This window comes from Apteryx mantelli, chromosome 1 (assembly GCF_036417845.1).
Source record: "Apteryx mantelli isolate bAptMan1 chromosome 1, bAptMan1.hap1, whole genome shotgun sequence".
NCBI lineage: Eukaryota > Metazoa > Chordata > Aves > Apterygiformes > Apterygidae > Apteryx > Apteryx mantelli.
The window spans coordinates 152,492,299-152,517,140 of record NC_089978.1 but is presented as its reverse complement, the minus strand read 5'-3'; the positions used below and the strand labels follow the sequence as shown (position 1 = coordinate 152,517,140).

Here is a 24,842-nt window from a genome sequence, read left to right as displayed (position 1 = left end):
ATCTAATTCATGAGTTGGTTAGTGTGGCCTAGTAGAGTTTGAAGAGCCCAAGCTGGAAGCTTCCTTGATTGTTCAGCGTTTCTGTCAGGGCTGCGGGGAGAAGTCTCCATGTGCAGTACTGGAGCCTCCCTGAGGGGTGAGCAGCTGTGGTGACCTTGTGGTTTCCCCTTCTTCCTTTGTGCTCCCCTTTTTTGGGGGTAGCACAGCAGTACTCCCACTTCAGCTGTCATATTCAGGTTAAGTGACTGCACTTGCTTCTGTCAAGCCAGCACATGCTCCTGTGGTGTGATCCCTTATTAGACTAGACAGCCCACATCAGCTCTCCATTCTCTCCGTGTCCCTGGAGACACTGTCTCGCTCCATAGCTGTTCCTATTCTACTTCTCTGTGGGATACAGCATATCTGCCAGCTCCCCTTCCAGCTTCTCCAGTTTTTAGTGTATGGAAGATTGCTTGAGGTAAGATGAAGGAAGATGAGGAGCAGGACTGGAATATTCTTAGCTGCTGACAAACTTGGTTTCTCTCTGCTATTTCTTTCCTCTCCTAAATATGAATGGTTTTAGAGTTCAGCTGGGAAGGCAGTGGATTCTCTAGCACCCAGCTGGGTAAATTAGATTTCCTTAGCAAGATCAAGCAGCCCTTCTGCTGGAGAACCTCCTGTCCTACCTTTGTGTTGCCATGTTGGAGGGAGGGTCCTAAATTACACCAGCACCCTAATGTCTCCTCCTGCTATGTGGTCTGTTCAGTGTGCTCTTGGAGGTTGTCTCAGTGCCACATTCAAGCTCCAGAGGCATGTTGTGGGGCAGGTGGGTGGATGGCAAGGAACGGGAATTGCTAGCTTGCTGAATTTACCCCGCTTTTTCCTCTACTTTTGTGGAACACGTGGGTGTATCTTTCAGGGGTGTGGAAACATCTAATCACTCATATTTCAGACTGCCAAATCCTGGGGTTAGACGAGACTGCTTTAGGGTAGAGCTGCTGCTATTTACCATTTACTAAATAACTCTTTTTTTTTTTATGGTTTGAAGCAAAGCCATGGGTGTGAGGTAGAAAGAACATCTTCCCATGTTTAGAAGTGTGAAGACAGACTAGTGCAAGCAGAGCTCTGTGCAGTCTGTGCTTTGACTCTTGAAGCCTCTTTCTCCTTTCCTACCCTGTCAATGCTTCTGAATGGCTATGCAGGCAAAGCTATTTGAGGTTTGGGCAGCATCTGCATTCAGAAAACTAGTTCTAGTTAAGAGTGGAGGATGAGAGGTGTGCCTATACATACCTCATGATGGCCTCATATTCCAGCAATTTCTGCTCCCTTTCCAACTCTGGAAGAGAGACTTCACACTGGAGCTTTGATCAGCCCAGTTTGATTTTTTTATTTTTCCCATTTGGTGGTCTTGTTCAGGGTGCATTAATGTAAACGATCCTTCTTTTGTCCACAGCTCCTTGTAGATCAGCTAATATTCCCCAAGCATGAGTCAGAAGAGGGCACTGAAGAGCAGGATAAGCCCCGGAGTTTATTTCCTCCATCACAAGAGTTCTGCCAGGGTCCGTCCGTCCTTGCTGAGGTCTGTCATGGGGTTGGTGTGGCCAGGAGTTATTTCTTCCCTCATGACTGTTCCTTGCTGGTATTCTTAAATTCTGCCCCTGCAGGTAATGCAGGAAGCTGCTAGTTGGATTGGAAGCAAAATGTGGCTGTTAAAGCTTAAGGCCATGATTCCTGGATCTCCAGCTCCCTGGTCATTTTGCTCTGCTGCAGTGAAGTGTTTTGAGGAGAGGCCCTTCAAGGCACTTGTTGCCCTTGAGTCTCTGCCAGTCTGTTTGCCCTGATGACAGGTTGGCCTGTGGTCTGAGGAATACGTGTTTTGTGTTGGCTTGCATGTCTTCTGAGCGAGTTGCACACAGAGGGCTTGGAAGGAAATCAGGAATATACCTATCCAACCTTTTTCTCCCCCACGGAGGTAGTATCTTTTTTTCCCCTGCACCATGCCTGATTTAGTTTCTCAGTAAGGTAAATTGTTTGAAGCTAAAGTACAAGCTGGTCCATAAGCCTTCCTTCCCCACCTCAGATAAGAAAGCTCATTAATACAGTAAAAAAAAAAAAAAAAAAAAAAGAGGTCTCCATTGTTACATGAGAGCTCAAGGTCAGGCTAGTAGTAGTAACTCATATTGCTTCTAAGGTCAGCCTATGCTTTCTCTTTCTGACAAGCCACGATAGATTGATCGTGGGGCCCCTTACATTATTTTTTTCGTCTGAAATAGGCTCTGCTTTTCCTGACCCTGCTAATGATGTTTGACTGAGGTCATCCCAGCAAACCCTGAATCCTTCCCATTACTTTCTAGAGGGCTTGCCTTTGTGCTGAAGCATTGTATGCTTGTTAAGAATTAAGCTTTCCTGATCTCTGCTATTGCAAAGAAGCTGTCTTCATGGGAGAGAGGAAAATATCTTGAATGCCATCTGTCAGTTAATGCTCTCATTAACACCTGAGTGACTCCCAACACCAAGCTGGTGCCTTTTTGCCAATTCAGAACTTAAAAGGTGCCAGCCCATAAGGTGAAATATCTTCAGTCCATAAAATTAAATCCATGATAAAACGTCTGTTCTGATGAGACTTTTTTTGTTTTAACTAGAGAGATCACACAGGCGGAACACAGTTCTCTTGTGCACCGTGAATTACGTGCCCAAGAAATCTTTATTCACTTATTACTGAGAACCTTTCAAAGGCAATTATTGCCTATTATTTGCCTATTGCTTGCTGAGGGAATCCAAGTCTTTTTCAGCTTTTAAAGCTTTTACCGACCAGAAGTATCACCTCTGTTATTTTTCTTACTGGCTAACTCTGTAAAAAGGAACTATGAGAATAATTATATTCCTATTTAAATAGTCTTTGAGGGAAAGGTTGAGCTCTCCCAGTCTTGTTTTCCATTTTCCTCCCTCACATTGCTCTGAAAGTCTCTTGGGTAGAAGGTGAAGGAGGTCTATTAGTGTTCCTGCTCTCTGTCATCCTTTGGTTTTGTCAGGGTTCTTGGTTTTATTCTCCAGTACTGAACAATATACTATCTGGGATAAGACATAGGTCAGGCTTACCATTTTCCCAGCAGTTTTACTTAGAGTGTTCCAGTATTTACTCTGCCGTTGCATTTTGTAAATTAAATGAAACAAGAGACTTAAAATACTGTCAACATGATAGATATTCTAGCTAGGGGGTCCAGGCAATTATTTGGCATCTGAACTTTCAGAAGGCTTATCTGTGTGTGCCAGCAGTATCTGAGCATCATTGAGAGATTTTTGTCTCTGATATTTCCAACTTCTTACCCTAATGTTTCTTTTGATCCAGTATTTACTCTCTCAGGGTTGGGGTTTTTGTGTGTTTTGTCTTAGGTTTTTTGAGGGGAGCAGAGAGGGGGAGCTTGTAAAAAAAAAAAAAAAAAAAATGGCAGCAATGGGCCTCATAGGGAGGTATGCTGTAACAGTAATTCCATACTTGGGCCATGGCATCCTGCCTGCAGGAAGTGCAGATTGACACGGGGACTCTTTTACTGAATCAGTGTTTGTTTTTGCTTTTGGTTTTTTGGCTTGATTTTGTTTACAGTTTCCCAGCCAAGATTTGATGTACTTTGGAGGCTTGAAAAATAAAAGCACAAGTGGCTCCACTTCTTTTGGGCTTGAGCATAAAAATATAAATAAGTGTGTGTGTGTGTGTGTGTGTGTGTGTATATATATATATATGCAAATACACACACGCACACACTTGCAGTCTTAACAGTCCTGGATTTGCTCAGAAGGGATTTCACATTGAGGTCACCCTCCAGGGTGCCTGTGGGCTTGGGGTCTATAGGTGCAGCTGTCCTCTCCCAAGCATGCTCACCCAAAGCTCCGGATAAATTTTTCCATTTATGCCATGAGCTTTGTGAAATGCTCACGCACTCCCGCTGAGGTCTCCAGAGGAGGTCCTCCAGGAGGCTGCACACAGCAATGGCACACAGGCACCAGGAAGGGGGCTTGGCTCGTTCCAGGTGCCAGCCAAGCCTCTCCGACGAAAGAAGGACACCAGCACATTAAAACCCTGGGTGGTGGGGAAGGTGCCTCTGAGTGTAGGGAAAGCTGCTGTGGAGACAGACTGCCAAATTGGGATCACCAGGCGGGGGGAGGAATCCTCGGCTCCCCTCTCCTGGAGCACGGAGAAACATCCCTCTTCTGGGACGCAGCCGTGCAGCAGATGGTCAGGCTGCCGTGCTCGGCTCTCGGGGGGTGTATAATTTCTCTGATGCTGATAATTTCTCTGGATGCTGATACCCATGTTGGGGAGGAGCCCCTCCTTCGACTTGCTCCCATCTTCTTTATGCCCTGATTCTTTTGCAGCTACTACGAAAGATCACAGGCAACCTGAGCTGCAATGTCGCTAGTACTCTTGTGGATTGTCTGCCATTGTTTCTCCCCTTTGACATGGGTGTGCTAGATCATGTCCTTCCCCCCACGCAGATTTCTTTTTATATATGGACAGGTCCACAGCATATGCTTCAAACTTCCAGCCACAGGTGTGATTCAGCTTGACCTCTTTTTAATGACTGGAGAAAGGTAGGGACTGCTGACAATGGCCCGGTGGTTTCAGAGCATACAGTTGAGGATGAGGCTGCCTGCATGCTCACAGAAAAGAAATTGTCATGAGGACATCCACATCATCCACCTAGGGATGTATCACTTAGATACACATGTATTATTCCGCCATCTCCCCACTGCAGCTATCCAAATCGTTTTCCATATCAGGTAGTGACTATAGAGCAGGGGACCTTGTGACAAGTGAGGGAAACTGTCTTGATTTTGTGAAATTTTAATGGCACAGAGGCTAATGAAGTTGGGATGGGGAGAAAAACTGTCTGTAGGAAGGGGGAAGCTTTACAGTTGCAGAGTGATCCGAAGGGAACTCTTCTGACCTCTTGTAGGTGATTGCTTTAATAGTTTTCCTTGGCTAATGAGCTGTATGGAAGATGCTTCTGCTGTATGGCATGGGGGGGCAGGGATAGAAGAGTGAGATACGGTGACAATCATTATGGCCCATGGTCCCAAATTCTTTTTTTTAATTGTTACTAGGAGCCCCAATTTGCTTTCAGGGAACAGCTGAGGACACTGAGGACTCTTTATTTTCCCCTCTGGATCTAGCTGTTGCTAATTCAATGTGAAAAAGCTCTTCTGAAGACATCCAGTCTTTCTTAATCTCAGAAACTAAACAGCCATGGCCCTTGCTAATACTGGTACAAGATGACAGGAAAAGGGATTTTCCTTTGGATACATGCTCTGAAACAGAATGTATCCAAGTATGAATCCATTCCAACCGGGGAATATCCGAATTTGTAGAGAAAGGGCATTGCTGACTTACCATTTCCTCTGTCAGCTGAGTGTCAGTCATGCTGAGAACATCAGAAGAGATAGATCCCATCTCATTATCTCGGTAATCTCCTGCCTTCTTCTTACCTAGAAAAGGGTTTTCAGAGGTTCTCAAATGCAGCAGATACTCTGTAGGACTTACCACACCTGCAGGTATATCACTGTCCTGTTCATTGAGTTGAGGAAGGGTAGTTGACAGAATGCATCCAGGTCATTCCACTCCTGACCCTGTCTCTTCGATTCTTGGATTTGGGTTTAATGGGTAATGCTAAATAATAAGTCACAAACATTTCTGCTTTGTCCATGGAAGAACTCCAAGGCCAGAGTTCTTACAGCTTGCAATGCTCCCTGCAGATTTTATTCTGTGAACCAGGCGGTCTGTTTCAGAAACCTTTTGCAAAGGAAAGTTTAATGGAAACAGGCCAAGAGAGACTAAGCATAGGTGTGGCAGACAGGTTGAAGACTGGGACCCCATATTTGTCTGGGAAAATGAGGCTAGCCCTCTTGAAGAGGGAAAATATAAATTGGCTAGGATTGAGAGTGACTGGGAATGCCTTGAGACATCTGGTTCCCATCTCTGGTTCTCATTTCTCTCCTTATTCAAAGCGACAAATGCACAGTAGCTGTCTTTGAAAATTGATGGGGTAGGAACTCGAAGTACTTTTGAGAACAGAGCTTGTAATGTATTGGACACTGAGATGGATGGCGGAAATTTTTAGTGTTAGCCACTTATGTGAAAGTCAGACTTGAACCAAATTGGTTAAGTCAACAGAGCCAGTCCCCAAAGGGAATGTGAGTTATATCGGCAAAGATTTCAGATGATCTTCTGGAATTGAGGGGCTTCCTGGATCAGCCTTTTTTGAGTGCAGCTAAAATGGAAGATCAAGAAAAGTGAACTCATGCAAATGGTAAAAGTATCTGTCTGATGCATGCCTTTCCCTTTTTTGTAGAAAAATTTTTAGCCAGAAAAATAGGAACAGACAAAGCCTTTTAACTTCTGTTGCTTCTTCCTGGTATCCTGTGTCACCACTGTTTTCCAGGATCCTAGGAAAATTGTTTATTTGGTCAATTTTACTGGAAATGGCCAGAGCCCGTATATCAGATCTGATTAAATAATCTTCTGCCTTAAGCTCTGACAGAGTTTCAAGACGTTGAACTTGAGCTACTGGAATTTGGATGCTCTCCATCCCCTTTCATGATGGAAGAAGCATCTGATGATCAATACAGGCATTGGCATGCTTTCAGGAAAGGAAACTTGGGTCATTATTTCTGTTCTAAAAGCTTTAGTCAAATCTTTCTTTTTTTTCTAATTGGTGACTTTAGTAAATAAATATTTACCTGATATTTAAGCTGTGTGTGATCAAAGAGCACTCCTAAAAACAAATAGTTTATAAATCGAATCTAGTATTGTGCTTTTTGCCAAGTTGAAGTCCTTGCTGGAAGTTGGATTGGGTCTTGAGGTATATAATGAAGGTTCTGTGGGAATGTATGGTAAGAGATGTAAGGTAGGTTGACTCTGCATTCAATACTTCATAAAAAAAAGGATAGTTTCTGTAGTTTTTACCCTAAAATTTGTACTTGAGACAACACAAATCATTTCATGAAACTGTCCTCCTTTATTGTGTTGACTGAACATTTTGGATGTAAGGGACTGTTTCAAGTTACATGTGTTTGATTGCTGATATCAGTAGGGCAAAACATTGACACTTGGAAATGCTAATGTTTTGCTTGTGCCATGTGGAAAAGAGTGAAGCTTGCAGGCTGCAGAAACCACTAGATCCACGTGCATTCAGGCACCTGTTGTTAAATACAATAGGGAGGCCGATAAAACTCATCCAGTGAGAGGAGTTAGCTCTAGGAGGTCAGCTTTCATTTGACATGCAGAAAAACTGGCTCACAGAGAGTAATCTGCAGGGTGGTAGCATCAATCCCCCTCCATTCGGGGAGGAAGGGAAATGCTGCCAGGTGGATAGGGCTTGAGGAAATCATGTGTCAACTGCTCCTCCATTCTCACAGTCGCTGTCCAGTCTTTACCAAATGTCTGAAGCCCCCCTGTCTAACAGCTAACTTCTTGTTGACTTTTAAGAATCTTCCTCCAGTAAGATCATGTTCCTCTGTCTCTTCATTAAAAAATAATAGCTTCTGTAGTAGTTAGCAATTTCTCAGGCACATGCAATTCTCTAGTGCTGGCAAAGTTCCATTAATCATATAGAGTAATCCGTTTGTGCCAAAAACCTATCAAGTTGAGCTGCCTGTTTGAGGGATGGTGGAAATGTGTACCCAGTGGTGTTCTTCCAGGCATATGGACTTCTCGTGTGTGTAAGAGTGGCTGGGTTTTAGGGACAGTGGGGCTCCGCCTTTTCTACGCTCAGGACACAATTCTAGCAGGTTAAGAGAGACTGGCAAGTCTCAGGAGTCTAAGCGATGTGGATTGTTCTTTAGGAAGTTTTGTTTTTAGGGATACATGGTCTCACCATCCCTTCTTCATTCCCTTCCCTGAATTTTTCAGGAGTCAGAATAAGCTCTTCTTAAAATATATGTAAGAGTTCTTTTAACCTTAAGCTTCATCAGCAGTCTAAGATGTGTCAGATGGGACAATTTGTAATACTTATCAATACCAAATGAGGATAAGAAATGTATATGTTTCCTTGGATTAGATGGTGAACTCTTGGCAAAGAAAGGGGTGCTTGGTGTGGCCCAGCTAGCAAGCGAAAAAGATAATTTTAGCAGTAGTGTTTAAGAAGTGCTCGAGTGTTCAGCCTGAGAATCTGGGAGTCTGGAGAGGAGAGTGTGCTCTGGCCTGAACACTATTTGTGAAGCGCCCGTGTTAGGAATGAGCCTTGCGTAGCAGGGCCCAAGCTGTGGTCTGCCAACGTGGGCTGTGCATATGTCCTGCCGGAGACGCTGGTAGCAGAGTCAGAGAAAAGTGGCAGCATCTTTGAGCTTGGAGGGAGAGGAGGGTGGGGGCGGTGACAGGAGTATGGGAGGCAAGGAGACAGCAGCAGAGAGGATCAGCTATCAAAAATTTTAGAGCTGCTGACTTGGGGCATAGAAAACTTCCTAAGAGGCAGAGGGAGGAACAGGGCTTGGCAATGGCAGATGTGAGAAGCGAATGGAAAGCTGAAGAAGATAAGAGTCAGCTGAAATGGAGAGAGGCAGATGGGATCAGCCTAGTCTGCTGCGTTGCATCTTGGTGTCGTAAAGGGTTGATGCCTGTGATGGCACAAGGTACTTCCCACTGTGATAAAAAGGGGATGGAGTGGGATGAGATAATGTTTAGCCTGTTCTTTCAGCTTGAAATGAAATAATAGTAATACAGAGTCCTGTAAGCTGCATATGTACAACATGAAATCCCACAGTGTTGCAGTTAGAATATGGTGCTGGTAGGGGAGCTTGGAAACCTAAACTACAGAGATACAGTGAACCACAGCTGTCCTAGGGCACAGTTTTCCTTCAAGTGTTAACTGTCTCTGTGTTGTGTTTGTTTAGGTTGTCCCCGTCGCGTTAGGTGTTTCTGGCATGGTAAAACTATAGTGAGTGTGGGGGGATTTGTTCTCTTGGCTAGATCACAGACGTTTCACAGCTACCTGGAGGACATCATCAACTACCGCTGGGAGCTGGAGGAAGGGAAACCCAACCCCCTGCGGGAGTCCACGTTCCAGGAGCTGCCCCTGCGCACCCGAGTCGAGATCCTACACCGCCTCTGTGACTACCGGCTCGATGCAGATGATGTCTTTGACCTCCTCAAGGTGCTTTGGGCAGCAGGAGTGGGGAAGGAGGAGATGGTGCAGTTGCAGGAGCTGGGGTAGATTAAGAATTCTTCCTGGGGAGGGCAGAAGGGAGGAAAGTCAGCATCCCATTTCCCTCCCAGGGTTGTGCTGTAGGTGGTGGACAGGCTGGGCATGGTGCAAGGGCATTGTGGGGTTTAGGTCACAGGTCAGAGGCATATCAGCAATGCCCATATCCTGGCGGCCCTTTTCTGTCTTTTTCTCCTGATCCCTTTCTAATGTGTTGGTGACTAGACATCACCATGCTCTTGCTGTTAAGTCGAAGAGTTGTGGGTTGTTCATGGTTTTTGAGGTGAGCTTTTGATAAGCCAGGCCACTTTCCCCGATTGTGAGTTTCACACCAGAGAAGTGTGTTTTAAGGCCAGGTACTTGGTGGCAGTGCAGCATGTTGACAGTTTGTCCTCTCCTCCCTCACTCCCTCACTTGCAGAAGTGCCAAGGCAAATGTGTAGAACTGATGTTGGGGCTCTCATCCTCTGCAGATGTGTTTCTAACACAAAAGTCACTAAGTAAATTGGCTTCATTGGCTACTCTTCCTGAGAAGACTGAATTTGGAGATGCTCCAACTGTAATGGCAGCGCTGTAGGAGCAGAGACTGTGTTGCTGAGGGATGGTGTGAGATGAAAGGATGGGGCTGAAGTGTACTGGGAGAGCTGGGGGAAAGGGGGTGGCGGCAGGGGGGAGGGAGTTTCCAGGGCGCTTCTCAAGGCTGTGCATGACTGTCGCCAGCACTAATTAGACCTTCCCTGTCAGGAGCACCAAAGATGAAATGTTAAAACGAGAGAGGCCATTCAAATTAGAGATGCCAATCTAAATCCCTCCCTGGGCAGAGAGTGAATGTCGTCTTCCCTCTGGAGTCGCATTTTCCCAGAACGGCCTGGAAGAGCAGCTGTGCTGCTGTTATGGCATGGTGGGAGGGAGGGAGGTGTTTGTGGAGGAGTGTCATCATGTTTTGTGTGACAATGTGGCTGCTTTTCAACTTGTCACCGTCTGGCTGGGTGCTCCCCGTGGATGCAGGGCTTGGACGCCGACAGCCTCCGTGTGGAGCCTCTGGGCGAGGACAGCAGTGGTGCGCTGTACTGGTACTTCTATGGCACACGAATGTACAAGGAAGACCCGGTGCAGGCGAAAACCAACGGAGAACTGGCTCCAGACAGGTAACAGCCCTCTCAAGTCCCTGCACTTCCCCCATGTCTGGGTGCATGGGGAGAAGGGGGGCCCGTGCAGCCAGCCTGACTGGAAGGGACTCTCCGCCTGACTGCTGTTGTCACGGGAGGGGAGCGTGTGGCTGCAAAGGGGGGGCCTGGGAGAGGGCTGCGTCAGTGCAGGGCGAGACTGGAGTTGCCAAGCAGAGTGCTAGCTGCCCCGCATTGTGCATTGTGTTAGAGCCAGTCTGCAGCCTTTGTGGCACCACAAGAACCTGCTGTGGAAACGATGCTGCCTTCCCCACCACATTCCTAGCTGTCTGCCCTGCACTGTGCTGGCGGCTCCCAGATCAGGCTCCCAGCAAGTGGGAATCCTGCTTCTCCTTCCCTTCCTCCCTCCCTCCCTCTCCATCCTGTTGCTACTCTGATTTAATCCCTCCTTTGGTTTAGTTCCTAGCAGCTGTTTCAATTTCCCTACCCTTCTCTCTTCCTGCCAGCCACAGTTCCCTTGCTCAGCAAATATTTCATGGTGGTTTTGTTGTTTTGCAGGGGATGCGGGGGGCAGACGAACACCCCAAATGTTCCTGGGAAAACAGGCAAGAGACGAGGGCGACCCCCAAAGCGGAAAAAACTGCTGGAGGAAAATCTGCTGAGGTATGGAAAGGTTGTTCCTGCAATAGTTGTAGAAGGCACATGTTCCCAGGGGGAAGTCTCTCTGATATTTCTTGCCTTTAACAATATAATGTACTTCTGGGGTTCCCCCAATAAGTATGTATATCTCATGCAGCCGTAATTTCAATGTATCTCTGAAATGAAGCAAGCTCAGACTTGGTAGGTGCTTTGATCACTCTCCAAAGAAAATTCTGACTGAGCTGGAAGCCAAGTTTGGTGAAACAGTGGGTATCACTCTTCCCGCTGCCTGACTTCTGATGCAGTTCCTCTGTGCAGTGCTAGGGAATAAGGTCCTGATAAAGAAGGCTTTCACTGTTTAGTACTTGAAGCCAAAATCCTGGCCACCTGAGCCAGTACAGATTTTGGGATGCTTCCCATAAGAATTGAAATACTGTCCTTGCCAAACAGCAATCTACATACTTCACTTTTTAAAATGGTATGAAGCTATGATACATATATTGTATGTGTGTGTTCTTCACACTGATTTTTTTATGGTTTTGCTGTGCACCAAATAATTTCTGTGTTCCCCATGCTTCTACCCAGAAATGGCTGCATTTCAGTGATGTTAAGGAATGTATTTATTATATCACTGCTTCTCTTTCTTTTTGGTAGGGAGAAGGCAGAAGAGAACTTGCTAATCCGTGAGACACAGATAAGAAATGGTAAAGAGGTTTTTGGGGTTAGGGTTGATATGATCAGCTAACACAGCTCTTAAATTATCAAAGCCCAGAGAGATGCGTTTCTCAGGAAAGGGAGAGTCTTTCTGCTAGTGGTTCCAGCTGAGTTTGGAAGGAGGGGTTAGCATTACAGGCTGCTTTACAGCTGAGAGCCTGGGTACCTACATGCTTCCTATCTTATCATGGATTAGTTTGGGATGAAGAAACGCAATGTATTGGGTTACACTAGGCCTTAGGGGCCCACCTACTCACTAGAATTGATAGAAATGAATGGTCCTTGCTTCTCTGAGGATGAGGTGAATACAGGCCCCTGTTTGTAGTGGGAGCATTTTTCTTTTCTACCAAACGCACTGGGAAGAGAGAGTAGGATTAGTGATGCCAAGATAGGGAAGAGGCCTTTGATTCTCCTCACCTCTCTATCCCAGTGGCTATTGGGTGACTAGACTCGATCCTCTGTAGATGACGACTTGGGGATACCCACCTAAGGGTTAATGAGGCAAGCAGAAAAAGAGTTGGCAACATAATGTGAAACTGAGTCTGAGGGGGCTGGGACTCATTTGTCATACATGAGAATCCCTTGGCTTCCACATAACTCATGGGCTCAGCCTGCCCATTCCTCCACAATAAAAGGCAACTGGGGCATTGTCTTTCCCATGCCTCATTCTCTTCTTCCTTTGTGTTCAGATTTCCTGGCTGCTGCTCCATAGTTTGGAGGCAAAGCTGAAGCTACACACGAGACACTGTGGGTTTTATCAGATCATTGTTTTCTAGTAAATTGTGTCACTTCAGCTGTGGAGTAAGTGCCACTTCTGGTGGCACAAAGCAGTGCATTACTCCTAGTTATTTTTGAAATGAGTCAGCCATAAGCAGCTGGCAAGGGAAGGGAAAAAGAAAGGGGCACATTGTAGGAGTGGCATGCAGGTAAGCTCTCCACCACAGATTTAGCTCCCATAGCTTGAGGCGTTACAGCCCCCAGCTGTCTGCTGCCTCCTTCTGCCAAAGGAGCATGGCCAGGGTGACAGAAATAAATGTGTGGCTGGTCCTTCACCATCTCAGTTAACAGTCCAGTACATTAACTTGAACTGAAACTGATGGGCAGGTTGAGCTAATACGCTAGCCTGTGACCTGGGACTAGCACATGTTTGCTCTGCGTCACTACTTCTGCGTGGAGGTTTCTGATGGAGGGCAGGTGGCTGGAGGGAGGCAGCAAGCTCTCAGATCTTACTGGGGCAATCTAGTAGCTCGTGTGGTGGAGCCACCAGCCACTCAAATCCACAAAGTGCCTAGGGTTAGGCTGAGAGAGAAGAGGGCTCTGGGGGGGGAGGTTCTCTATATTTTTCATAATAAATTTGCTTGAAAACGCAGTGAGAAGCTGCATGACATCTGCCAGTGGGGTGTGGGATCATTTCTTTCTTTCCAGTAGCCAGTGGTTAGCATGCTTTTTTCTCGAGGGAGCTGAGAACCCCTCAGCCTGAAGGGATTTAAACCAGCATCTTCCCCCTCCCTGAAAGTGGGCCATAACCCTTTTGCTTAGAGATTGTCCTGGGGCAAAAGCTTGCAAGTTGCAACTGATGAGGCTTCTCAGTTCTCTGTAAACATTTGTGCTACAGGAACTACATTCTCTCTTTCCAGGTGGGTGTTCTAACCACCACGCTGGAGAGTCTTCCCTTCACAATTAATATTCAAATGTTTCACACAAAGCGGAACAGCTCAGAGTGTCTTGATAGTTAGGACAGGCTTCAGAGCAGTGGGAAATCTGCTTCAGATTCGACTCTGGATCAAGCAGGGATGGGATGTGAACTTTTGGAACTTCCCCCTCATCTGGCAGCCCGATGAACCCAGTCCTTCACTTCCTCTTCTCTTCTTTCAAGTGCCTGCAAACAAAATGTTTCATTTGGGTAGAATGGAAGGTTTTATTCACCACAGTAAAGGTTTGCAGTCCTAAAAATTTGGCTTATTTCAAAATAACATTTATTTTCAATGATTTTATTCTTCTGCCAGACTAAAATAATCAGACATTTGCTTTACCATACGTTCTGCCTTGGCTGACAGCCTCCATTACAAGGAACAAATTAAAACCTTTTCTCTGGTACCCTTTGATCATGCAAAGTGATGGAAAGTCATAACTGGGATGAAGGGTTACTATAGGCGTGTCACACTACCCATGTGTTGCAAAGTGCCACTGTTACATTTTGCCTATGTAATTGCTCTGTGTCTCGGCATCTCTTTCAGTGTAACTAGGGGAGGTAACAAAACTTCTCTCATGGATCAAGAGAACTTTGGGTCTACAGCAATGCAGTTTTTCCTTTTCTGTACACTGACAGTGCTTTCCCTCACTGAGCATGTTCTCCATAACAGTGACCACTGGCAGTATCTTTTTTTCTTTTCTCAAGCCATAATGATATGAGAAGAGAAGGGATAGAGAAGAGTTGTTAGTCATAACTGTCATGGAGATAACATCCTTTCGTGTTGTTGAAGGGTCCCAAGGGCCAGGCCGTGGGACATGGTGGCTGCTGTGTCAGACGGAAGAGGAGTGGAGGCAGGTCACAGAAAGCTTCAGAGAGAGGACTTCCCTTAGAGAGCGGCAGCTCTACAAACTCTTGAGTGAAGACTTCCTGCCGGAGATCTGCAACATGATTGCGCAGAAGGTGAGGAGACATGACATCCTGTTTACCTCTGTCTGACCGCTTTCAAGAGCATGGACGTTTGCTGACTGAAGGAGCGCTAAATCCAGGCAACTGTCACCCCACCCTGCTCCCCACTCCAGCCTGCAAGTGCCGTGGATACAGGGGCTGTTAAGCATTATGTATGGGGAGAAAGACTCCCTGTCATGGAGTGATAGGGCTTGAGTCGATCCGTGAGGATCTGGTTCTTGACTGCAAGCAGCATAAGTAGGAGGACTGAAGGGGTTACTGTCTTCAGCTATGTTCTTTTCCCTTTTCTGCTGGCAGGGAATCTCTGTCTGCTCTTGAACTGCTGCAATTTACAGCCTAGCTTTTCCATGCAAACTGCTAGTGATTTCACTTTAACTGCAGTTTCTCAGCTGGCTCTGCTGAAAGGGCGGTTGCTGCTTCAGCTGTCCTAGCTAAGTCTGCTTGAGATAGTAAGTCAGAGTCCTTAGACTCATAGGGATATTGCCTGTCAAATGAATATTTTAAGGGGGGACAGATTTGGAATGGGATCCTCCTGATAGCTGGCTTTGTACAATGAATGGGCTCTGCAGGCAACGTGGCATTCTTGGATCGAGTTCAGTTTGTTTGTTTGCTACCCTTGTAAAGCTATTAGGGATTTCATGGTCACTTCTAGCCCCCAGAGTTTCTCCCTCCAGTTTCACCAATGTGCCCTAATTTCATCCACTCTCTTTTTCCTTCCCTCAACTCTCAACCCTGTTTCAGGAGAAGCGTCTGCAGCGGACAGAGTTTTCTCCCAGGTGGATGTCTGACCATCAGCCCATCAAACCAATCAAGCAGGAGGTGAGGGGGGGTGCGAAGGGGAGGACAACGGAGGGAGGCGAGAGCAGATGCCTCCTGGGGGAAAAAATAAACCACAGCATCGCTATTCAGTGGGAAGGAGTCGTTTGAAAGTGCTTGTGCTGAAAGAGAGATGGGTGGTAATGCCTGTCAAATCCAGCCTGACACTCAGGGTTTCTATGGCGAGCAGGGAGGTGCTGCCCTCTGGATCGCAGAGGTAACAGGCCTTGCTGCAAACTCTGGTGCAGCTGCATATGGAAATCTGTGCTCAGTCTGGGGAATTCCACTTCAATGAAAGTGCTGGCATATTTGAGGCAGTTCAAAGAAAAGTTGAAGAAGGATGAGAGAGCTAGAAGAACTGGCTTACAAAGGGAAATGACAGAAATTCAGCCAAGGGGAAAACGTGAGGCTGCAAACACATGAGGGTGTAGATAGTATGGAGAGAGAGAGAAGAATGACTTGATACAGCACAGAGCTGAGTTAGGAGGGGATCAGATGGGAATGGAAGGCACGATTTAGGCTGCCTAAAGAAATGCTATCAAACAACAGTACTGCCAGCTAAAATGACTCCTTCCCTGCCTCTTCACCCTCACTTCCTCTCTACTGCATCAGTGTAACGGCACTGTTGCTGGCGGGTCTGTGCAGTGAACCAGACCCAGGAAAATGACTGGAGTTAAATATAACTTTTTCCTTTGGTTGGGGTTATTTTAAACATAAATCAGTCTTCCTGTCTGGTTCACCACACAGCCCCCAACAGTCATGTTGGCACAGCCAGGGGCATAGTACAGTACAGTGGAGATGGGAGGGTCTTTGAACTGGCAACTGCTACAAAAAGAAATTGGTCAGGCAACACAGGATTAGCTTTGGAGAAAAAAAAAAATTAGCCATGGCATAATCTCTCACTGTAGGTGTGATGAAAACATAGTTGGCTGGTGCTTTGTCCCAGAATGCTGCCAAACCCTGGAAAATTAAACTGCAGGGAATATCCCATGTGAGCCAGGGTCAGAGGTTCCTGCAAAACAAAGGAGAAAGTGCAGTTCCCCACAATAAATATAATTACTTAGAATAGGTAAATAAAAAGAAGGAAGACCCTCTCATCATGCTGCAGATAAAAGCCTACGGAGAGGAAAATAAGACCCCAGCAATGGTCAGTGTGGTGCCAGAGGTGCTCTCTGCAAAGCCCACCATCCAGGAGGTGAGGGCACACGTGTTTGTTCGCAGGCAGCAGAAGTCCCTGAGGAGGGGGCGAGTGGGAAACACATGGAGCCTGAATGATGCTAATCAGTACTGCAGGTGCTCCAGGTCTGCTGCGGCAGAGGGCTGCTAATTGCTGCCTGTGGGCTGGTGAAATGTTTCCAGCGAGCCCGGGGCCCTCCCAGCGCCTGCTGTGCTGGGGTGCCAGCAAGCGGGAGGGCGACGAATCTCTGGACGCGCGCGCGGGCTACACAGCAGGATGCGGCGGTCAAAGTGCCACGGGGGAGCTGGAGAAGGTGCCAGCATGTCTGATGGCCTGTTTGCTGAGTGAGCAGCAGGCGAGTTTCAGGGAGAAAAACCTTGGTCTGGCACAGGAGTGACCCCTTCCTGCCGACTCCACACGTCGGATGCTGCTTCAGTCCGAGATATAACTGCTCCGTAGGCTCCTAATACTGCAGGGGATTTCTCAACAGGTGGTTCAGATTAGCTCCTCATTAAAGAGCCGCCTGAGCAGCACCCTCATTAGGGCAGCGCTGCGGAAACCGGAGCAAGGAAGGCTTGGAGGGCAAGGGGCTGGGGCGCATGGCTGATGGGGGCCACAGCACCCGCCCCTTCTGTTCCTGAAGTTTGATACCTAGTGTCTAAAGAGCAAAACAAAAGGAGAAATTTGGCCCTTTTGGGGTCTGGGGGGAGGCAGCGATGTTGTGTCCTGGAGTGCTCTCTGGCGGAGGGAAAGAGGCAGTGATGTCCCAGACGCAACGGGGTTTCTTTTGTGCCAGCGGGGAGAAGCTGGAGAAAGGTCGCTTTGCCAGCTCTTTACTCAGGAAGGAAGTTTTACTTGTGTTGGCTTTTTGCTTTTGTCATTCTAATAGGTTTCTGCTTCCAGCACATTTGGTAGGAGATGATAGTGTCTGATTTTACTTATTTTTGTTGCTTTTCTTTTTTAACCCTGAGGTGAGCACCCACAGCTCCAATGGACTTCAGGGGGGCACGAGGCACTAGGTCCCTCTGCAGATCAGGCCTTTTCTGCATCTTGAGTGTCTTGAAGAGTCATCCCAGCACTGCCATCACCCTGCAAGTGCTGCAGGGAGCAAATGCAGTTGTGTCATGAGCATACACTGAGCTTGTGGTTTCTGTTTTTCACGTTCTTCTCTTGCTAGATCTGCTAGGATGACTCTCTCTCTTTTGCTTTAAAACTATCTCATTGTTCTGTCACTGCCGAATTTGTGGTGAGTTGATCTGGGACATGCCCCGAGTTCTCTGTTACGCCATTTCTGCATAGGGTGCTCAATGTACCCAGCAGGCTTGGAGGGGTCCTGGAGTGAGCGCTGCCACTTGGATGTTGTGTTCACATTTCCATAGGATGTGAATGGTGGAAGCTGTATGAATCCAAGAAAACAGAAGGTCTTACCAATGCACCAACATTTGCAGAAAATAGTCTGGCACCGCAGTCTGGCTTAGATCTACTGCCTGGAGAGTTGAAAGGCTGATGGTCACATCATAAATAAAATCTGTAACATGCCAACTTCTGATGGCTGGTTCCTGCTTACCTTTTCCTCTTCCTACTTGCTGCAGAACCTGACTTTTTTTTGTTCCTGTTGTAGCTTAAAGGTCGGACAAGAAAGTTGGGGGAAACTGATGGTCAGGGTCAGACCTGAAAGGATGATGTTTGGAGTGCATGAGTAGAAAGCAGGATGGATGGTAGAGCAAAATGAGAAAGGGATATTGAAGGAATCAAAAACAAAAATGTAGAATGCAGTTCTGTAAGCTCTTGACCTCTTGTACTTGGCATACTAGTTTTCAGTCCTAGGCATCCTGGTATTTGGATATTGATCAGTTGGAGACAAGATCTGAGAAAGGCAACTAGAATGACTAGGGAGCTGGAAGGATTGCTTTATAAGGAAACATTTAACCTAATTACACAAACACAGGAGTTTTGTTTAAGTGTCTGAGGAAGCCCGTAAATGCTGGAATGTGACTGAAGAAGAGGAGAATTTACGGTGGCCCAGAACTAGGAATAATTGGATGGAATGAGGGGAAGAAAATTAACTTTAGACTGAATGTGAGGAAAAGCTGGCTGGCCTAGAGGAGTGTGGACTCGCAGAACGGTTTACCTAGGGAAGCAGTGGAAGTGTGAAGTATTAATATTTGGCAAAGATTTAAAAAGGAAAAGACCATAGGCAGAGTTCCCTTGTGGTGAGATCATGCTGTGGGTTTTGCCTAGAAAGATGAATGCAAAATAGGTGTTTTTGCAGCCCAGTCTGTCCCTACATGCGGGATATCGTCCTGATGTTGTGAATAATCCCATGACACTCTCTTGGGCTCTTCTCTGTACCTGTTGGTGGTTGCAGAATAATTCTCCTAACATATTGTTGCTGCTGGGGGCAGGGAGATGATGCATGGTGCTTGTCCCTGGAGAGCTGCAGTAGGAGATAGTTGGGCAGTGCTGTGGGGGAGAAGGGGAGGTGGGGAGGCAGAGGGGGAATGAATGTACAGTAAAACCAGACAACATTTCTGGGTGTTTATCAAAACACACTAAGGTTCCACTCCTAGGCAATGAAACAAGGACGAAATAGTAATCATGGTGCCAGATTTTTTCTGGGGATTAATAATGGGCCTGGGGAAGTTGATGGTCTGAGCAGCAGCCAAGGGACCCCAGCTGATTGCTAATCCTCAGGAAATGCCTTCTGCCTAAGGGGTGGTTGCTGGTTATTCCCTGAAAATGGAGGTGGAGAAAAATATAGACACATTGTTCTTTTCTGGTTGATATTCCCTGCTGATAAGACACACACATACCTTGTTCTTGCAGAAGTCAGAGAGGTAGGAGTGGCTGGCAAATGACTGATTCTTTTGTCTTATAATTAAATTAAGCTAATAAAGGTAATTCCACAATACCTTTTACATACCTTGTAATCTATTGGAGAAATAGGAGCAGGCAATTCCTGCTCTGGAAAGTCTGTAGTCTAAGTGGGATCAAACACATGCTTACAGCCTGCTGGCAGTAGGGAAGTAAGGAAGTGGGGCAATAAAGGAACAGGCGTACTTGAAGGAGAAAATTGGTCAGAGGACCCAGCAGGATAACTATCCAAACAAACGAGCAAGAGCCAGTTCAGGAGAGATTAGCACACAAAGATGTGATAGGCCTTATTTTGAATAGGAAAAGAAAACACTCCGAATGATACCTTGACTTAAGGCTGTACCAGTCTCTTTTACTGTCCTAAATATTCTGTGTTTTATCGCAAAGCCAGATTTGGCAGGGTAGTCCTTTCTGCTCACACTTGACAACGCTCAGGACTCAGCTAGCTGGAAGACCTACAGGGGTTGTACAGGGGTGTCAACAGTCAGGATCCTTTGCCTGGAAGGAAAATCCACACAGTACATTCCTGGTAGGGTGGCAGTTTGTCTAACTAATCAGTTCTTCTTTTGTCCCTGGATCAATAGTGTTTCACTGCTTCACAGATAATTTTCCTTTACATGTTGCTTTTTCATCTGAGAAAACATGTACAAGTCTTTTCTTTTTTCAGCCATTCATTGTAGCTATGTTTTAATACTTCTTCAAAGTAACCCTGCCTCTGCTCAGACTTGAATAAGCCAATGCATTACAGTTCTCTGTGCACCTTTTTGTTATAGGTAAACCCGAATGTGCTCAGTTCGATGGAGGAACAAAGGCGCAGGGAGGAAGAGGAGGAGCGCCAAATCCTTATAGCAGTGCAAAAAAGAGAGCAAGAACAGCTGCTAAAGGAGGAGAGAAAGAGAGAGATGGAAGAGAAGGTCAAAGCAGTGGAAGGTATGTGCAGCCAGTGTGAACCAGATGTAGGAGTCTTAAAGCCAAGCCTGAGATCTCGAATTAAGATCTGCCATTTGTGTTCTTCCCATGCCAGACATGCTAACGAGAATATCTTTTCTTGGACTTAGCTCAGATAAGTTGGCCTTGCTGTCCTGCATGTAGTTTCTTTTCCCTTGTCCGTCTTCCTCAGTGTTGGGTGGCTGTTCTATAGCGTGCACTTCAACTGTGCCTTCTTCCTCAAATCATACCTGTTTTCTCCCTTTCCATAGCTTTATCTTTCTACTGCTATTCATGTTGTTCCTCAGGTCCCATACCTCCTCTGTCTCCCCACTTGGGTTCTCATGGATTTCCCTGTGTGCAGGTTTAGTTGGCTTTGCTCGTGCTGAATAACATTTGGTCCTTTTAGCCTAATACATGATGAAAGGAGGATTCCCTTTGGGGAGAAAGGGAAGGGCACAGTACATGAGTAGCAAGAGCAGTATTTTCATATTGCTACCACCCTCATCAAATGGAGAACTAGGGATAAGGGGACCAGGCTAACTAGAATACAGGAAGGTGACAACTTCAGGTTTTGGTCTTGTATTTGTTGTTTTTAAATTGAACACTAAGTTAAGCTGTTGTGCAAGAAACCCTCATGGAGTTCATGCCAACCCCATAAACTTTCCAAGACAAAACTGTCTGCTACCAGATGTTTGGTAGCAGAACAGCTGTTATCTAAGAATAATTTCTTTTACCTGCTTACCTTTCTAAACCTTAGAAAATCCAATTACTTGCTTGGCCTTCACATGTTTCTGTTTCTGGTTGCCAGTCCTGGCTAATCTAGTGCTTTAAACTCAGAATCATCCAGCCTCCAGATCTGCCACAGATATCTGTTTCACCTTGGCAAATTGCATATTCTCTGTGCTTTAGTTCTCCATATGTATAGACAAAATTAATCTTGAAGTTCCAGAAGAGCTGCAAAGTTAAATCTAGTATTCAGAGTTGCTCAGGTGTTACTTTGGTATCAGCCATATCCATTTCTGGGTAAATACAATCACTACGTCATCTGATGTAAATGCACCAGAGCCACTCAAAAAACTGGCACAGGATTGGAGTATTCTGTTTTAAGCCAATTTAGCATACGTTAGTGCTTTTCTTGGCAGAGATGCTTTTATTTTGGTTTGAACGGTTTATTTCAGTTTAAACTAAACTTCTTTCCAGTCAATTTAGGCTAAGTCAAGAGAAGTCTGCTTTTAACCTGGTGCAAAAGCTGTTTGGAAAGTTTATTTAACGGGCTGACTTGTTCAGTTAGATCACTACAGTATTTTTCATCCCTAGAAACAACAGCTATCCAGGTAAAACTTTGGCTTCTTAACCATCTTGCCTTATTGTCAAACACAGCCTCCATTAGCATTTACTTTGACAGTTCTCGTGATGGACAGAGAGTGATTTGAAAATGAGTCATTTGTTAGACTTGTTAAAACTGGACATCCGCCAACAGAGGTTTTAGGGTAACAAAGATTTTCTTGTATTTTGTTGTCTGTTTGGGGTTTAACATTAATTTTGTAAGGTATTCTGTAGACGGGGGATGCGAAACAGGGTGAAATCTTTGTGCTGTCTGATAAGACTTCATCAGCGCTTCACCTGCTTCTTAGTTTTGGACTGTATGTCTGTTTTTAGATCATGTTCCTCCTTTCGGTCTGGGATTTCACTTCCTCCCACTCCAATGCCCACCCCAGGTAGTGAGCCTCCTGCTGGGCCCATCTGTACTTTCCTGAATTTACGAGTTAAAGCAGCTTTCTAGATTTCTACCAGAACAGCAGGTTAGAATTTTCCAGTTCTCTTCCCAGATGCTGCTGTAACATTACCTCTCCCACATATGACTTTCTACCTGTTTGTGGTACTTTTTAGGTCATTGGTTAGTTTTTGAAAGCTGGTGGGTAGGGCACAACCTAGGCCAACATGACAGTGAGCTCTGCCAATTGTGATCTTAACATGATATATTAATTACTTGCAGTGGTAGAGGGACCTGCCATTAACCCTAACTGTGCTCCAGCCTGGTAACATAGTAGCACTTCCCAGTTCCTGTCAGTTTACCTGGTCAGATCCTCAGCAGGCATTGATGGCTTTCTGAAATCTACCTCATCGTACTTAGTTGCTGTTGCCATAAGATTTGCTTTTTGCCACCCAAATCATTGTTGCATGTTTTTCTCAGGTTCTTACATAGCCATCTATAAAAGTGTCATCTAAATGATGCTAATTCTACCAAAGAAGCATGCAATATTGAATTGTGCTTGGACTGACCCTAATAATCTCTGCTAACTGAAGTTTTATGTCGTACTTCTCGTCATTAAATGTTACAGTAGATGCTGACAGATGCTGTGAGCCAGCTTAAATGCGAGTCCTCTCCTGCCAACTTCAGTGCTACCTAGAGTGCTGTAAAGGGAAATTTGGACTTTCTTTTACCAGTCTTTGACATATCTGGCCATGGACCACTCTGGAAATACCCACCCTGTAGCTATTCCTAAATAATATCCATCATCTTGTCAGAGCATACTTTAGGAGGAAGGAGTTATTTGTGGAGTCAAACCATGATTTGCAGTGGTGTTACTGGTGGCCACGTCAGTGTATTATTGCAACATCACTGGCTCCTTCCCAGAATAAAAATCTATTCCTTTTGTGGCTGGGCACAAGGTGTGGCCATCAACTCCTCTGCAAAGAAGGAGTGTCTGTTTTTTTCAGTATCTACAGAAAAAGCTTGGAAGCCTTTAGAAGCAGAAAGCTTATGTGAGCTGTGACTCTCGTGTCTGAGTAAAGACTATAAAAGCATGCAGGTTGGGACATTTTGGAAATGCCCATTCCCAGATTTCTTGCCCTTCTCCACCCAGCCCCCACCCCACTTGCTTTTGACTGGCAGAGTGAGAGAGCATGTAAATAATCTTCCACCGATACTGGTGCCTCTTGAATCTTTGGCATTTTTCTGAGATGTAGCCTCTGTTAGAGGGTTACAGCTGAGTCTCCCCCATCTTTCTTTCATTCTGGGTGTTCCCCTGATGGGATCTGTTTTCTGAAGTGCAACTCTTATGACATCTCTCCTCTTGAGCTGTATTTCCACAAAATTCTACTTCAACAGAAAGTTGGTACAATTGCAGGTGGTTAGCAATTCAAATGAATTCAGATTTCCTATAAGAAAAAAGGAAATGAGGTTCATAAGAGCCCATAAACTTTGTATTATGAAGCAATCTGTTAGCCAGCTGTCTGGTTGCAAACTACAGGTTATATTGCTAGTGTTGCTTCTTCCTGTCTCTCACCTCTTAAACTGGAGCTGTCCCAGTGGCCCTCTTGGGTGGCAACTTGCTCCCTCTGGCTGCTGGCCGTGAAGGCCTACCTGAACAATCTTTCCAAAGCTAACGATAGTGACAGCAGATATTAATGACCCCAGTTACTCATTGTCACTCATCTGGTAGAAGTACTTCACCCTTCCCTCCACACTGCTCCTCATCCACTTCAGTGCAAAGCCAGCTGCCTTGAGTTCACCTGGCTGAGGAGTGCTTATGCCCTTGTAACTGCACAGGAGTAGAGGCAAGCAGCTGAAGGGTGGTAACTTAACAAGCCAACTGTTTCCATAGTGCTGATCTGTGCCTTGAATGTCTCTCTTTGTACCACACCATGGGCAGGAATTTGTCTGGAAGCTGGCTAGGAACAGCTGTATCACAGTAATGCTCCAAAATTGCTGATGGTAAGGTCAAGGGAAAGTGAAGAGGCATGTTTATTGTGCACTGTATTCTCAGCTCCTGTTTCTTTGCTGTTGCTACTTTTGCCGGAAAAATGAGAGTGTTTCACTGGAGTTCTTGAGAGTTACAGAAGCTACCTTAGTTTTCCCTGCAAGATATTGCTGACAAGGAGTGTTGAACCACTTTCTCACCTGTCTCTCCTCCCGCTGCAGAACGGGCCCGGAGGAGGAAGCTTCGTGAAGAGCGGGCCTGGCTGCTGGCGCAGGGGAAAGAGCTTCCCCCAGAGCTTTCCCACTTGGATCCCAGTTCCCCTACTAGGGAGGACCGAAGGACCAAGGACCTGTGAGTATGCAGCTGGATATGCAGCACACCCATATCCTGAAGCCTATGCAGTGGGTAGGGGCAGAGAGGAGTATGGTTGCTCACATGAATGAGGTAGAAGAGAGGTTGGAAAGCACTGAGGAGCAGGCTGAGAAACATCAGGGTTTGGCTCACACTAGAGGAGTGTTTGTGGTAAGGCCTATTTGTTAACATCATTTGCACTCTGTATGGGGTGGAAGGGAAGATGAGGTAAGAGGGACGTGTCTTATATGTCCTAAGTCTGCGTATTCACTGTTGCACTTCTCATTACAGCTTTGAACTGGATGATGAGTTCACAGCCATGTACAAAGGTTAGTTTTCCTACCCCAGCTTTCTGCTTTGCATGAGTCTTTCAAAGTACGATGATCCCCTGGGCATCAGTGTGTAACAGTTCACCTTTCTTTTGTTACTGCCAGTTCTAGATGTGGTAAAGGCTCACAAGGACTCTTGGCCTTTCTTGGAGCCTGTTGATGAATCGTATGCTCCAAACTACTACCAGATCATTAAGGTAGGGGAAGTGGTCCAGCCAGCTTGACTGATGTTCTTTGTTGACTGGGATGCATCTGTTTGGGTAGTGTTTTGACATTTTGTGGACTGTGTTTCCCTCACAGTCAAACTGTACGACTCCAGTAGTCCATTCTGGCCTTACAAGTCTAGGAAA

General features: G+C 45.9%; 1 protein-coding gene across 1 annotated transcript in view; it reads left to right on the top strand.

Moving 5' to 3' along the window:
• Positions 1-24,842, top strand: part of CECR2 (CECR2 histone acetyl-lysine reader) — a 97,764-nt gene that overhangs the window by 63,234 nt on the left and 9,688 nt on the right. Inside the window, exons 3-12 of the mRNA XM_067289856.1 lie at positions 8,942-9,125; positions 10,181-10,320; positions 10,858-10,962; positions 11,593-11,642; positions 14,136-14,305; positions 15,053-15,130; positions 19,952-20,108; positions 24,034-24,163; positions 24,455-24,492; positions 24,598-24,689. Of these exons, the coding sequence (XP_067145957.1) occupies positions 8,942-9,125; positions 10,181-10,320; positions 10,858-10,962; positions 11,593-11,642; positions 14,136-14,305; positions 15,053-15,130; positions 19,952-20,108; positions 24,034-24,163; positions 24,455-24,492; positions 24,598-24,689 (1,144 nt within the window). The remainder of the gene's footprint in view (positions 1-8,941; positions 9,126-10,180; positions 10,321-10,857; positions 10,963-11,592; positions 11,643-14,135; positions 14,306-15,052; positions 15,131-19,951; positions 20,109-24,033; positions 24,164-24,454; positions 24,493-24,597; positions 24,690-24,842) is intronic.